The 17684-nt window shown below is 31.9% G+C and overlaps 1 protein-coding gene across 1 annotated transcript in view; it reads right to left on the bottom strand.

Moving 5' to 3' along the window:
* The window catches only part of LOC139501664 (rap1 GTPase-activating protein 1-like), a gene marked incomplete in the record, with an annotated part of 165573 nt that overhangs the window by 66095 nt on the left and 81794 nt on the right, over positions 1-17684 (bottom strand). The window contains 1 exon segment of the mRNA XM_071290808.1: positions 7523-7555. Coding sequence (XP_071146909.1) covers positions 7523-7555 — 33 coding nt within the window.

Below are 17684 nucleotides of genomic sequence, written 5' to 3'. Positions count from 1 at the left end.
TTACAGTACATCCTGAAGGCAGCTTTATATATGACCTCAGAGTGTCATTGAACTCCAGATGTACTAATCTGATGTCATCAAACATTACAGCACATCCTGAAGGCAGCTTTATATATGACCTCAGAGTGTCATTGAACTCCAGATGTACTAATCTGATGTCATCAAACATTACAGTACATCCTTAAGGCAGCTTTATATATGACCTCAGAGTGTCATTGAACTCCAGATGTACTAATCTGATGTCATCAAACATTACAGTACATCCTTAAGGCAGCTTTATATATGACCTCAGAGTGTCATTGAACTCCAGATGTACTAATCTGATGTCATCAAACATTACAGTACATCCTTAAGGCAGCTTTATATATGACCTCAGAGTGTCATTGAACTCCAGATGTACTAATCTGATGTCATCAAACATTACAGTACATCCTTAAGGCAGCTTTATATATGACCTCAGAGTGTCATTGAACTCCAGATGTACTAATCTGATGTCATCAAACATTACAGTCAAATTAATTTCCTACAAATGAAATATTAACCTTCCAGTGATTAATCAAAATAATAAAGCTTTTGCAGAAAAAGGAAATGAAATATTATTGTAATTTATGGTACAATACATGACCTTTAATGACCTTTCATGGGATAAAAAATATATCACTCCTTTCATCATAAGGATTATTCCTAGAAATTGCTAGAGCTATGTTCAGAGTCAGATTTAAGTAATACAGAAAAAGAGGGGGGGGGGGGGTTCAACAATTATTCCTAGATATTCCTGGAGCACTTAGATAAGGGTCAGATTTAGGTAGGGCAGAGGGACCAGTGGCGGATCCAAGGGTGGGCTTCTGGATGGGCAGATTTAGGTAGGGTAGAAGGGGGGGGGGGGGGGGCACCCATTATCATCACAATTATTCCTAGATATTCCTGAAGCACTGTGATCAGAGGCATATTCAGGTAGGGCAGAGGGTCCGGTGGTAGATCCAGGTGTGGGCTTCTGGATGGACCCCCCCTTTTTGGAATATCAATGCATTTGAATGGCAACATATGGTTAGGATACCCCTTTATCCGGGGTTGGGAACCTAGGTCAAACCACAATTATTGAGCTAATATAATAAAAAGTACAATTCTACAACATTTAGAGTTACCCTTCTCCCCTGAGCCTATAAATAAATGCACCTTTTTTTTAAAATTTAAATCTCATTTACATATAAACTGGTACAATTACTTAATACTATTTCCCAGTTAAAATCAATATGATATCAATCTCATATTTATTTATGGTTTTGATGTAAAAAATAATCAATTGGCTTATATGTTTTTTAATTCAACTCTGCTGTTCTATTCTATTTCAACATCAATTTTAATGTCATACTTTTTATCAGATACTGAAAAATTTCTTCATCACAGAAGTTAAGTCATTGTATCATCTCTGACCTTATTTTCTGTACAATTTTCTGAGATAAATCTGATTCAATCTGTTTAAAGACAGAACTAATAAGTTTTAGACCTACACCATTGACATTGAAAATTTATTTTAAGTCGGGTTACATGAAATACTACAAACATAAGCTCTGTAGAGCTTTTTTACCAAGTCAAAAGTAAAGTCTGGTAATGGAGATTGATAAAGAAACACATAATCTACCTTTATAATCAATCACATAGAATGCCAAGGAGAGGGAGATAATTATACATCTTACTCACAAGGGGAGATAATTATAACAAAATAACAAACTCAAAGGGAGATAATTATACATCTTACTCACAAGGGGAGATAATTATAACAAAATAACAAACTCAAAGGGAGATAATTATGCATCTTACTCACAAGGGGAGATAATTATAACAAAATAACAAACTCAAAGGGAGATAATTATACATCTTACTCACAAGGGGAGATAATTATAACAAAATAACAAACTCAAAGGGAGATAATTATGCATCTTACTCACAAGGGGAGATAATTATAACAAAATAACAAACTCAAAGGGAGATAATTATACACCTTACTCACAAGGGGAGATAATTATAACAAAATAACAAACTCAAAGGGAGATAATTATACATCTTACTCACAAGGGGAGATAATTATAACAAAATAACAAACTCAAAGGAAGATAATTATAACAAAATAACAAACTCAAAGGGAGATAATTGTACATCTTACTCACAAGGGGAGATAATTATAACAAAATAACAAACTCAAAGGGAGATAATTATACATCTTACTCACAAGGGGAGATAATTATAACAAAATAACAAACTCGAAGGGAGATAATTCTACATCTTATTCACGAGGGGAGATAATTATAACAAAATAACAAACTCAAAGGGAGATAATTATACATCTTACTCACGATTCATTCTCAGTTTAATGGGTGACTATTTGGCTTGGATAGAGTACAGTCTTACATTGATTTAAAGAAAGTTTCTTCTATTTTAATCATTTCTTATGAATGAAGGTATCCACATAAAAAAGATATGCATTTGATCTTACATTAATTACATGATGGCCTTTTTCTTCTTTAATATTTTGTACATAAATTAGGCTTTTTTAACTTTTCTCATTTGAATTCTTTTACATTTGTAATTTCGAGGTACATGTATTTTATAGCTGACTTTGCTGTTGAAGGCCATACGGTTACGTTGTTAATTTCTATGTCATATTAGTCTATTGTGGAGAATTGTGTCATTGGCAATCATATCACATCTTCTTTTTATATTGACACTCAGAAATGTTTGAGTACTGTATGGTTCCTAAAATAACTGTAAAGTCAAATATTTAACTAATAAATAAAAATAAACCAAGTGTCCATAAAAAAAATATAAAATGCTAAGTACAACATTAAGCAATTTCTGAACTTTAACCACATGACAACATCCTGAAAAATTTCAAACAATGATAATAAAATAAGTATCTGAAATTGTACCATAAAAATCACCTAACAAAAAACAAAGTAGAAAATGGTTTGAAAGCTTTTAGTGTCAATTTGTATTAGAACGTGGTAACACAAATTCAATATGTCTGTGTTCTATAAGAATTAACTGGAAAGTGACGGACATAACAAAGTTATCGATGATCGATAGAGGAAAAGACGTGTCGTCAAAAAGGTCAGTTTTCTAAAAATACTAAAATGTCACAAAGTGAATATTCAATACTTCTTTCTTAATCAGTTCAGTATCTGATACTTATTCACAATAATTAACTCAGATATAAAGGAAAAGTCAAAGATTTAACTAACAAAACAAGAATGTATCCATAGTACACGGATGCCCCACTAGCACTATCATCATAATGGTGGGGTTGGCTAGACGCAGTCCCAAAAGCCCCCCTCCCCCTCCCCCCCCCCAAAAAAAACCACCCCAAAAACAAACAATTATCTGCAGGCTTCTTGTTAGATAAATGTAATGATTATAGTATTCAAACAGTTGTCATGGTAACAGTACTAATAAATGAAAGATTTTAGTATGACCTTGAAGTGATTTAATATAATAAATTAGATATTGATTGACTAAAATCCCTCAATGCTCTAATATTAAACTACAGATATTTAAAACCTATAACCCCTCTAATTAACTGACCCTCTAACCCTCCCATCACCTGACCTTTAACCTTCACATCACATGACCTTTAAGTTCAAAGCCATAACTTACTATCTATCTCTTACCTTTCTTTTTTACTTCTTGAAAACATTTTCATAACACAGACTTTATCACATCCCTAATGTGTTTTATTCCAGTTTGTCAATTTAATGATTGGAAGAATTTCATCTTCACTGTAGAGTTATCCGATTCAATTAATTGCGATAATGTCTTCTGCAGGATTCCACATTTTTTGTTATCGTTACAAGATTACAATATATCATTGATATTGGTTTTTTACCTAACTTAGATGTCAGCTTTGATGAATACACAGATTTTAAATGAAATGAAGTCTAACAAGGAAATTATGTGATAAATGTTCTGGTCATTTTTAGCCATTTAACTTTGTTGTGTACTCTTATCTACCATCATCTTACTGTGATAATCTAAAACTCAGACAGGACCTGTCTTCTGGGATCTTATTTTTCTGTTTAACAGTCAAGGATTTGTTGTGTAAATTCATCTTCAAAAACCACATATATGTATATATATATACATAAGCATTAAGATTGCAAATTATTCTTTTTGGTTTTTTTGCCGTGACTTATAACATGAAATGCCATAACAATCATGATGGCAGCAAATGTTCTTAATTCACTATCCAATTATCACTGATTATAATATGTTTACACCTACACATAGTATTAACAGGTTCGGTATTTAAACATTGAATTACTGCATGTTATCCACAAATATTCATCACACTTTTTACACTTAATTATGTTAAACCAACTAATTGAATAGCTTAGATCCTTTTTTTTTTTTTTTACTGTTTATGATCCCCAATTAACACTACATCTCCCATTAAATGTATCAGCTTTCCAAATGACAAACTACCATGTTATACCCATAATATACTGTCAAACTTGTGTATTATTTCAGCAGCAGCATCATTTAAATTACAACAAAACAGACAACGTAAGATAGCCGATTGATTTTGTCAGAATATGAAATATATCCTGGTAAAATCAGCGGATCTAAACATAAAGAGTAAGTCCCAGCTGTTGATGTTGTGTCACATAGTTTTACACAGTACCGTGTTTTTAGTATATTAATTAGTGTACTGCGTGTTTAGTATATTAATTGTAGCCTCCAAACATGTACTGCAATACGATTCCAGTCATTACTCACAATTTCCCATGCTCAATAGCCGTCTTCAGACGGGTTATTATACCGTTATTCAAAGGGTCAATACATTCACAGAAATTGCTTGTCAATTTTTCTTGAAACCATTGATTTGGTTCCCTTAGAAATATCGTGTATTACATTTAATTTAGCAGAATTTGTCAAGGAATCTGAGAGAATGAAATCAAAAGCTTGAGAGCGAACAACAATACAATAATCATACAGAATTATCCAGTCTAACAATCCCTACTAATAAACCTTGTATCATAGCAGTCTCTCTAACAATCCCTACTAATAAACCTTGTATCATAGCAGTCTCTCTAACAATCCCTACTAATAAACCTTGTATCATAGCAGTCTGAAATAAGCTACTTTGTAAATCTCCATTCCTTTCCTAACGACCAGGTTATGTGGCAAATAATCAGTGACAATCAAAGACAAGTCATTCATACACACACATCAAACAAGAAAGTATTGTGATTTATTTTTTAGGAAATTTAAAGAAAGAGAATGTCTAGTTGAAGGAATGATAACCAGAACTGACCACTTGATCACTTAAAAGTCAAGGTTATTATAATTTAAGATAATTCACCATGATAATGGCTTATGTAAAATGAAATTTTTCTAATAATTTTACTTCATAGAGGTGGGGGTTTGAGAGATTAAGGATGTTTGCTCCTCAATTTTTTTACTTTTTGCCAGATTTTCAGAATCCTCTGGTTTTATCCATGTATTGTCATTAAAACATTTTGCCCACTAACCCCTACTTTTCTTTTCATAATTTTATTACATGAAGTTTAAAAAGCCATATTTTAAAATTTTATAAAATACTTGTTATTTTTTCATAGTTTTTTAAACAAATAAGGTGCCAATGTTCAATATATAAAAAACCTAGAGAGAATTAATTCCCGCCATATTTTCAATGGCTTATATCTCGAAAACGAGCACACGGACCCTCCATTTTTTTCTACTTTTTTAGTTTCTTTATTTATATATTATGAATTCATATAGTCTTTTAAAAAGCTTGTTATTTTTTAACAGAGTAGTGAACATCCTTAAGGTGTTCATCATTATATAGGGTTTTTTTGTGAACAAATTGTAATTTGAATAAACACCTTTAATATTTCTACAAAATGTATTCAGCTTCAATCCATATCTTCATATTGCAAATGTAGAAATTAAAAGGTTATACTGCCATACAATTTCAAACCAACTATAATTAATAGAAGAAACAAATAACCTTTGGATGATCTTGGATTATTTGTAGTAAAATCACATTTCAGCCTACATTTAATGAATAGTTCAAGAAAAAAGTTATTTTTCAAGTTCATTTTCTAATCCAATTTTAAGTCTTTCACTCATGCACTCATAAAATCACACTACTGTAAGTTAAATGTCTACAAACCTTGCAACATAACATTATAAACTTGATCGGGAGTTATATTGACTTAATAGATGGACCTTACTTCTAAACATTTCTGGCCTATCATCTTAAATTAACTCAGACATTTTTAATACTTCCATGCCACCTGACACCCCTTGTTGGTTTTAGATTTCGAGGAATTGGTAAAAGGAGTAGGTCCGGTAAGACCCCTTTTTGGCCCCAAAATATAACAGTTTTACAAAATTGTTAAAATGTAAACTTTTAGTTATTTATTGGACAGTTGAATGCTTCTGCTACATAAATATGGGCTGTTTTTGACAATACAATGCACATATATCGGGTTGTAGCACCATTAAGTCATGCTAAATTACTGAAATCTTCAAAATTCTATCATTTTAGTTAAATTTTAGACGGTTTCCTTGTAAAACGAAAGTGGCCGCATTCGTGTTCATCCTTAATATTGAAATGTAAGTTGTATTTTATGATAATACATAACATATATAAAGGTTGTGGATGAACACGGATGCGGCCACTTTCATTTTTGACAAAAACCATCTGAAAAGTGACGTTTTTTGGCATATTTGAGAGATTTTTCATATTTGAGCTTGAATCAGATCGTTTTTAATGACTAAATCAGTTAAAATCTTTCACTTATACTAATTAAATCAAGTGAAATAGACACTTAAGTCTTTAAAAAGTGGTCAAAATCTTTCGTCAGATGAAACTGAAATTTGAGGCCAAAATGAGTCCTTACCGGACCCTACTCCTTTGTCAAAAAACACTAAAAAAAATCCTTTTTGAAATCTTATAAAAAAGTTTACTAGTTGTAATACATATCACAGTAATCTAAATATTTATGTTAAGGCTATGTTCTTACTTCGTCTTCAGTCTCTATTTGTTAGTTAGACGTCTTCAGTCTCTGTTTGTTAGTTAGACGTCTTCAGTCTCTGTTTGTTAGTTAGACGTCTTCAGTCTCTGTTTGTTAGTTAGACGTCTTCAGTCTCTATTTGTTAGTTAGACGTCTTCAGTCTCTGTTTGTTAGTTAGACGTCTTCAGTCTCTGTTTGTTAGTTAGACGTCTTCAGTCTCTGTTTGTTAGTTAGACGTCTTCAGTCTCTGTTTGTTAGTTAGACGTCTTCAGTCTCTGTTTGTTAGTTAGACGTCTTCAGTCTCTGTTTGTTAGTTAGACGTCAGTCTCTGTTTGTTAGTTAGATGTCTTCAGTCTCTGTTTGTTAGTTAGACGTCTTCAGTCTCTATTTGTTAGTTAGACGTCAACAAATAAAGACCAAACACAATCTAAAATCTGCTTCACTGAAAAAGGAGTGTAGGATTTTTAACATATAACTAACTAATAAAAATAGAAACAAGAACTTACTTGTAACTTCTTAAACTCAGAGCAGTGTCACATCTGAAAAAGAAATCAAAATATAGATAACTTCCTCAGTGATTTACAGAAATATTCAAATTCAGCTTATGAGTTCAAACCAGCTGCAATAGAAGATGAAATTTGCAAGATTTTCTTATTATTAGGAAGCAATTAAACGAAGTTCTTTGTTTGTAGTAGGAGCTCATCAAATAGGTGAAAAAAGACTAAGGGACCAGTTGAATAATGCAGTGCAATTCTTATGTAAAGTATTTAGACAGGAAAACATACTATTTTAAATATAATGATAATATTCAATCAAGTTTATTTTCATAAATTTTACAAACAATACTCAGATTTATTTTGTTATTATTTGCTATATTTATCAAATAGGAAATCTCAACTCAATAAATAACACAATGTAATATGTGTTTAACTGTGATTATATTGTTTCACAAGTGGTATAATTTCCTGGCTGAGTAAACTAGTATTTATCCACTTATAAAAACCTACAACTGTAAAAGATGACATATTTATGCTATGGGAATCTACCATTGTCATTGAGACACACAGTGACTAAATTTCAAAGCATAATAGATTAACCCATAAATGTTAAAGTAAGTTCCACCCTCAAAAGTATATACATTTGTATAATACACACAGATTTGATTTTTCAGTCATCTCTTGAAAACAATTTTGAACTTTTGAAGATGATTGGGCTGGCATGTCCAGACAGAGGTGCTGAAACCTTTTGCATGCGTAAGAGTCAAAATTATGTCCCGTAGTCTCAATATCAACTTCAAGTGAACTGAGAGAATGACACAAACTAGAGACTTGTCACAGATTTGACTCTTAAATATTATAAAATACAACAAAACATACTGAATATCTCTATAACTCTTTATTTTGATATCCTTTCAGAAGAAATATTTTTATTCAAAGAATCAATGAGTTTATTTTGTTCATATCTATATTCACAGGCTTTATAAACATCATTACCATTAAAATATTGCCATGTGATATCGTTGATTACTTTAAAGGAACTCTTTTGTGAGTAAAAATAGACCCCAAGAATTAAGGTTGACAGTCAATCAATGACAGATAAGGAAGCACTCTCCAGGAATAAAAAAAGCCCTCAGCATGTTTCAACAGTCTTATCAGATACAGACAAGGGCGCATTTTTCATGATTCAAAGGACCCCCAGCATTGGTCTGTCAGTCTATCAATTAAATAAAATTCTTAGGAACACTTTCCAATGAGCCTAAAGATCCCTGAGCATGGATTTATCAATTAAAAATAATGAAAATCTTTCCATGAGCCAAAAGCCACAAGCATGGGTCTATCTATCAAAGACAAGGAAAACATTTCCATGAGCCAAAGCCCCCCAGCATAATGGTCTATTAATTAAAGACAAGGATGCACTTTCTGTGAGTCACAATGTGACCCCCAGCTTCTGTCTGTCAGTCATTCAATTAAGGATAAATTGGGTTCTTTTCTACAGAACAAATATCCAGGAGTCCAGTTATTGTATATTGATCTAGACATTTTCTATGGTCATAAACTGTGATGTAAAGACGACATTCCAAGAAAGATCACTTAAAATTCAGTATAATCTAGGTAAGGATCAATTTGACAAGAAGTGCTACTGATTTTAAGATATAATTGACAATTCTATTTAACCTATCACTGGTATATAAAGAGCTTATAATAAAGTCAAATGACCTTGACACTTACTACTCAGGAAGTTATATAATCAGGATCTCAAGGTCAAGGTCATATTGGATTGATTAAAAAAAATATTTACTTTGAATTATTGATAAAAATAATAAAATATAAAATGTTAAAAAATTTGAACCTGTGATGATGATACAATTTACAGAATTAATTTCATTGTAATATATTGGATAGAAACAAACACTTATATTGATGATTTCTCTTTACTATTAGTATTCGATTACAAGAGGCTCTCAAGAGCCTGAATCGCTCACCTTAATTCTTTTGGTTAAATCTCTCATCAATGATTATTTTGGCTTTTCAATTTATTTAAATGTTTTTTGGATCGTCCTATTTTCTTCAAAAGTCAAAAAAAATAATCATTTTCTCCTATGTTCTATTTTAGCCATAGGAGCTATGTTTCTTGACATACAAGGAAATAAAATATAAAATTTATACTAGATACTCTGAAACTCATTTAGCCTAAGTTTGGCTGAAATTGATACAGCAGTTTCAAAGGAGAAGATTTTTTAAAGTAAGTCAACATGATGAACAAATTGTGAAAAAAGTCTTTAAAGGGCAATAACTCCTTAAGGGGTCAATTGACAATTTTGGTCAAATTGACTTAATTGAAGATCTTACTTTGCTGAACATTATTGCTGTTTACAGTTTATTTCTATTTATAATTATATTCAAGATAATAAACAAAAACAGCAAAATTTCCTTAAAATTATCAATTCAGGGGCAGCAACCCAACATCAGGTTGTCTGATTCATCTGAAAATTTCAGGGCAGATAGAAATTGACCTGAAAAACAATATTACCCAACGTCAGATTTGCTCTAAATGCTTTGGTTTTTGAGTTATAAGCCAAAAACTGCATTTGACCCCTATGTTCTATTTTTAGCAATGGCGACCATGTTTGTTGATAGATCAAAACTTCGGATACAATTTATAAATTAGATACCCTAAGGAACATTCAGTTAAAGTTTGAAAGTATTTGGCCCAGTAGTTTCAGAGGAGAAGATTCTTGAAATAGTTTACGACGACAGACGACGACGGACAACAGACGACGGGCGACGACGGACGCCAAGTGATGGCATAAGCTCACTTGTCCCTTCGGGACAGGTGAGCTAAAAACGATTAGCTGATTTATAAAGAGTTTACTCCCTTAGGTGTTTAAAATTTGTCCCCTTAAATCTAAATTCTAATGCAACAACGTTTGTAACATTCATTTTGATTGGATAACATCACTTTCTTACATAGCATCAATTGACAATTGATGCTATGGGACGTACACGCAAGCGCAGACGGCATATGACAGATTTTAAATACATGTTTTAACGTTGTTTTCTGTCAGTTTCATTAGAATGGAGATAACAATATTGTATTTTAAGCTCCGACGGCATCAATTGGGGATTTGATGGTCGCAAATACCTGTTTACTGTCTCCACTAACGCGTCGCCAGTAAACTTAATTTGCGACCATCAAATCCCCAATTGATGCCGTCGGAGCTTAAAATACAATACAGTTATCTCCTAATTGTATCAAACTCTCTTAACAACACAAGAGGCATCTCAGACACATATCAATACATGCAAATATTTTAAAATATAATTAAAATGAGACAGCAAGCTATCAACAACAACCAAAAGAAATGTAGAAGTGACAGCAAGGTAACAACAACAACCAAAAGAAATGTAGAAGTGACAGCAAGGTAACAACAACAACCTGCAAGACCCCTTATTGTAAGAGCGCGTGGTCTTACCTTATGTAAAATAAAAAATCATTGTTAAGCAAAACAGGAAATGATTGCCTGGTGTATGAGAAAAACACTCATATGTACATTTCAACATAATAAGGGGGCGTCGGTGGCTGAGTCGTCTCAGTTGTTACTACTTTAGTCACTATTAAGCAAGCCTCAACACTGAGGTTGTGACTTCTTATAACCCTGCTAGTGCAGGTGTACAAGACTTTAATCTTTATTGACTAGGATTGCCAGTTTTCCTATCAAAGGTCATGTAATCTTTATTGACTAGGATTGCCAGTTTTCCTATCAAAGGTCATGGTTTTTCCAGGCACTCTGGCTTAAACTCCATCAATAATAACTGGCCACCACGAAATAGCCTAAATGCGGTGCTTAAAAGTGGCATTAAAACACCAAAAATCAAATCAATCAAATCAACATAATAATACAGATCAAAACCATGAGGACTTTAAATAACAAATAATCTTTATTTATACAGAAGCTTCGTAATATGAAACATACAAGAATGCCCAATGTACAACATCTTTCTCATGCAAAAACTGCCTTATAAAATATTTTTCTCAAACTCTGCTATATGGAGAATATTTAATGATGAAAACAGCTACCAAGATCGGCCAGTAACCTCTAGAATGAACAGTACATTATAAGGTTACAATACACCATTAGATTTTATGGGCGCAGCCATTTTATGAGCATAACATGGTGTTCAGAATTAAGAGTATGGCGAATCCTGATTGGTCGATATGTGCTCCCGTTATTTTTTATTTTAAGAGACTTCGTGCACTCTGCTTTATACAAAACGCAAAATAAAAATTATTCCGTAGCCCTAAAGGCACTGAGATGACTTTTCAACGCTAGGACAAGACCCGTATTTTTAAGGGCAAAATTGATAGGCATGGGAGATAAGTACAAAATACGCTAAGAAAAGCAACGCGACCCTATATTTTTTAAACCAAAAAATACTGTCCTAATAACTTTTCTTTGATTCTAGCAAGGTTTCGTTAAGAAAATCAACTTTCTAAAGTCTGTATCTCGAAAAAGGCTACCATTGTCGCCTATGGGGAAATTAATTGTTTATTTCAATCTATACAGCATCGACCTTTCTTTATAATAGTGCTCAAAAAGTGTCAAAAACAGTAATTTTACTTGACAGTTGATGTGAAACGGTATTTTTTGGTGACAAATGAAATATTGATTATCTAGTTTTTAAGCTATAGTCTGTTTCATATTGGTATTGCATTTTACATTAGAAACAAGGGTGGGCTCGACTTTTGACTTACTGTGGAACGAATATATCATTTTCTGAAGTTCTGCTGATTTGTATGAATAGAGCAAGTACACGTCTAGAGTTTGTGAATATAAATCGATTTTTAAACATAACAATCTCGACCCAAGTGCTGTTATCGAAATTACCAAATTCAGCGAAAATGTACGGAAATGATCTCCTTCGAACATTGAAATGTTCACACGAATATCAAACTAAAAGAATAAAATAAGCATGCCATTTTGTAGTTAACAAACAGTTATCGGTGTCAAAACACAAATATTAACACGTATTCCATATTTTGAAATGCTATAGTCTGTTTCAAAAATGTACTTTTTTACGAAAACAGTTTCATTTAAAACTGTTGTTCAAAATTCACCGTAGTAGTTATATGTTGGATTGGTTTTGTTATCAATATAATCAGTACTTGATGATATATAAAGAATCATTGGAGAAAGTGGGCATTATCTTCAGTCCCTTTTTAACAGAACCGCATTTACTCAAAAAAACTGATTTTTTTTCTTCACATTTTTCGACTGGGGTCACCTCCGATAAAAAATTCTGAAAATTCAGAGAGTAAAGCCAGAACGGTTTGAAGATGATTTATTTGTGGCATATATATTTGTGCATCTAACGCACTATGAATTGCACGATACAAGAAAGTATTAAATACCGTATAGGTTACAATACACCATTAGATTTTATGGGCGCAGCCATTTTATGAGCATAACATGGTGTTCAGAATTAAGAGTATGGCGAATCCTGATTGGTCGATATGTGCTCCCGTTATTTTTTATTTTAAGAGACTTCGTGCACTCTGCTTTATACAAAACGCAAAATAAAAATTATTCCGTAGCCCTAAAGGCACTGAGATGACTTTTCAACGCTAGGACAAGACCCGTATTTTTAAGGGCAAAATTGATAGGCATGGGAGATAAGTACAAAATACGCTAAGAAAAGCAACGCGACCCTATATTTTTTAAACCAAAAAATACTGTCCTAATAACTTTTCTTTGATTCTAGCAAGGTTTCGTTAAGAAAATCAACTTTCTAAAGTCTGTATCTCGAAAAAGGCTACCATTGTCGCCTATGGGGAAATTAATTGTTTATTTCAATCATAAACAACATCCAATTAATGGCTGATATTTTACATTGGCTTGTTATTTGTGATCATAGGGACATTCAGCCATAAATTATCTTATTATACCATCAGTTTACAACAGATTAACTCCAGTCAAGGTTTTTTATGAAGTATGTGGTATCAATATATAATTAATGGTTATGACCTTTCAAATAATTAAAAACATAAGGGGTGAATGTCTGTACAAATAATTTATATATCTAAAATCACAACACTTTTATTGCTGTCCTTCATCTTGTTAATATATAAAATATGATAATTCAACAATCTGACTGAAATTTAAAGATCCAGTTTGATCATTTTTTTCAATCAAACTATCAATGCCCTGCTAGGATATTTGTAAATCTAAAATTTTAATACAATTCAAATCTATTGTTTAAAATTTCAAATATTTTTAAATATGAGTAAGACACATATATGTGCATCTGGACACACACTATCAACTACTAGTATTCTTGAAAATCACATTAGAATGAGAACACAACGACAGCAGAGAGTTTTATACACATGAAGTATATCACTGTCTATATGTAATTTAAATACTGTTTAAATATTTGATAAATTTAAAAATTTAAATGGTTGTTCAAAAAACAAATCATAAAAATAATTTCAGAAAAAATATCAAACTTAAAATCATAAACTGAATGTCTCAAGTTCAAACCAAATATGGATTGTAATATTTACCATTGAAAACTTATGAAACATTTCCAGACAAATTATTATCAAAATGTAACATTCAATATAGAATATTAAATCAAAATCTTTCTTACCGACCAGAGTAGAACTGAGAGCAGTCTGTATACTAACGCAATATTGATAAACTTGGAGATACAATCGGGGATGACTGTTGTGGATGTGTCTACCGTTCATTACACCTACATACAAATCAATTAAACGACACAGATTTGAAACCAACACTAAATTAGCACTAATGTTTACTGCAACTATAGTAGTAGAATTATTATTCCCTTAATTAGAATATTATTATGCTGATTTTTATATTAAAGCAGGTGAAACACAACTATGCATTCAGCATACTTTGGTGTTGAACATTATGAAACTCTCCTTTTGTTCAGGCCAGCAGTGGTTCTCCTATGGACTAAGGATAAAAATGAAGGCTGAATTCACACTGCCTTTTCAAAACATTTTTTGTGTACACTTAAGTTTCAGTCCACACCTGTAAAATAACAACTAATTGTAAGACTGCTTTAAGTTTCCCTCTATATGTTTTTGGGTACTCTTGAACACAATTTTGTTTTATTGTTTTTATTAATAAATTCCCAAAATATCAATGACCTATCATAGGTGGGATTCCCCTAAAATTGACTTTAAAATCACAAAATTGAGTTAATTATTGATGCCTGGTCATGGTGATGGACATTGACCATGCAGTGCCACCAACAGTACCCAAAATCAGTGACTTTGTCCAGGCAAGATAGAGGGTGAGACACAAATTCAACTAAATTTGTTCACAAAGTATTAAAACTGTGAGGGTTAAGCCATATATTATATTTTAATTAACCTTTCTTCACTTTTCCATTCCTACAACTAATTAATTAATTATCTGCTTGTTATGGATTATGATTGCCACACTGTGGTGCTGAATAATTGCAATCATTACATGTTTAATGTAATCTTTTCATGTTTAAACATAGTTGAAACATTATCATATTTTGATCTTTTCATGCTTTTCTAAATGAAAAAAAATTGATTAATTCGGAGTTTCATGTTTAATTTGAATGTTTTTGCCTCATTTTCAATTTTCTTCTCATTGTAAAAGCTAAATTATGCCAACACATTTATTTGGATGCACTAAAGTCAGCTAATTACTGCCATAGATTTCCAGAACTCAATTTCTGGTGAATATGTAAAAGAGAGCGAATTTTTTGTTATTAGGGTTTTTCAAAATCTGTCACAGTAAATAATAATAAATAAATTCAAAGGTTTAAGAGACGATCCCTTCTTCTTTTTAATTACAGTTTCATTATATAACCAATCCTTATTTATCTTCATGATTACAGAATTTTCTATAAACATCTTCAATTTCAAAAGACATTATATTTTGTTATCCTCTGAAAGACTTTACAATTAAACTACCTACATAAAAATACTAATTTAAAAAAGAAGATGTGGTTTTGAGTCACTGCCAATGAGACAATTCTCCACTAGAGATCAAATGACTACAGAAATTAACAACTATAGGTCTCCCTATGGCTTTCAACAATGAGCAAAGCCCATACCGTATTGTCAGCTATAAAAGGCCCCAAAATTTCAATGTTATTAAACAAATCAAAATAGAAAACGTAACGGCCTATAATTTATGTGGAAACAGTACAACATAAGAACCAACTATGATAATAAGTTGATCATTAAAAAGACCTAACTCATCAGATGAATAACCAGATGCTCTGCAGGGCGAAGCTTTATATGACCGCAGAGGTTGAACCCTGAACGGTTGGGGCTAGTATGGACACAACATTCAAACTGGATACAGCTCTGAATTTGGATTGTGATTAAATAGTTGACACAGCATAGGTTTCTGACACAGAATGAATGTGGTCTAATGAACTTAAAATGTTTTTTTTGCATTTGAGCAATTCACTATGCTGTTGAATATTAATCCTTTGATATTTGAAGAAATTTTCTTCTTCATTTCTGAAATCTGAAATAAGAAAAATTGAACCTCACCAATTTTTTTTCACCTACCCCTTTCCCTTATTCCAAAAATGATCTCAATTCAAATTTCTAATGGAGTTTTCAACAATAACTACTCATTTAAATACATCATAAAATATAAAATGTCATACAGTCATGATTTAAGTTGATTTGACTACTATTCTGGACAAAGAAGGATAACTCCAACGCAACATTTTATATTGGCAAATTTCCAATGAAGTTCATTAAACTAAAGATTTTGGCAAATTTCCAATGGAATTTATAAATAACAAAGTTTTTGCAAATTTCCAATATACATAATTAAAGAGCAGTTTAGGTGAGCTATTAAAATGAGTTTCAATTACCAACCTTACACTGCTTTTAAATTATGTTTTGTACTCAAGTAATTGTCCATTAACCTGGAAACCCTTTTTCCACCTTTTTTGCACCTTATTCCTTAATGGTTTGAGCCATAACTCCCAAAGACAATTCTTACCATCCCTTTGTGGTATTCCAATATCCAAAATCTAAATACATGGTTAGATTCATCATATCAAAGAACCCGGCCATTAAGTATTCAATTTTTGAAAACAAAGTTTTATTTTGGACCCCGATTTAGACCAACTTGAAAACTGGGCCCATAATCGAAAAACTAAGTACATGTATAGATTCAGCATATCAAAGAACCCCAAGAATTTAATTTTTGTAAAAAAATCCAAGTAAAGTTTAATTTTGGACCCTTTGGACCTTAATGTAGACCAATTTGAAAACGGGACCAAAAATTAATAATCTTAATACACGGTTAGATTTGGTATATCAAAGAACCCGAATAGTTCAATTTTTGATGAAATCAAACAAAGTTTAATTTTGGACCCTTTTGTCCCCTAATTCGTTGGGAACAAAACTCCCAAAATCAATCCAACCTTCCTTTTGTGGTCATAAACCTTGTGTTAAAATTTCATAAATATCTATTAACTTATGTTTACTTATTCTAAAGTTATTGTGCAAAAACCAAGAAAAATGCTTATTTTGGCCCTTTTTGGCCCCTAATTCCTAAACAGTTGGGACCAAAACACCAAAAATCAATCCCAACCTTCCTTTTATGGTCATAAACCTTGTGTTTAAATTTCATAGATTTCTATTTTCTTTTACTAAAGTTAGAGTGCGAAAACCAAATATCTTCGGACGACTACGGAGGACAATGACGCCAACGCGATACCAATATACGACCAAAAATTTTTCAATTTTTGTGGTCATATAAAAATACAAATATTACAAATACAAGTGGACGTGGCCATGTACTTTTACATAATGTCCAAAGAAATAATTTTGCCTGTATAAAGTTTAATTGGTGTTTGTTTTGTACACTTTGGAAAATGGTTGACAATTTGGATGACCCCTAAAGCAAAATCATATATAAAATAACAAATTACATTGTTTCCGATGCCGAGGTTGGAAATTGTTTATATCAAATTGTCCATTCCAAGGCCATCACGTGGGATTGTTATGAACATCTTCAGGATAAGAGGGATATCTTCAGATCTTTGTTCATGTTACTTTCATCAAGAATCAATTTAATAAGATTCAATATAGATCCGTTTCCATCATTATCAGTTTGTCTTAAAATAGATTGTT

The sequence above is a fragment of the Mytilus edulis genome, chromosome 13, assembly GCF_963676685.1.
Source record: "Mytilus edulis chromosome 13, xbMytEdul2.2, whole genome shotgun sequence".
Taxonomy (NCBI): Eukaryota; Metazoa; Mollusca; class Bivalvia; order Mytilida; family Mytilidae; genus Mytilus; species Mytilus edulis.
Note: the sequence above shows the minus strand (reverse complement) of the source record. Positions and strands in the feature narration are given on the sequence as shown.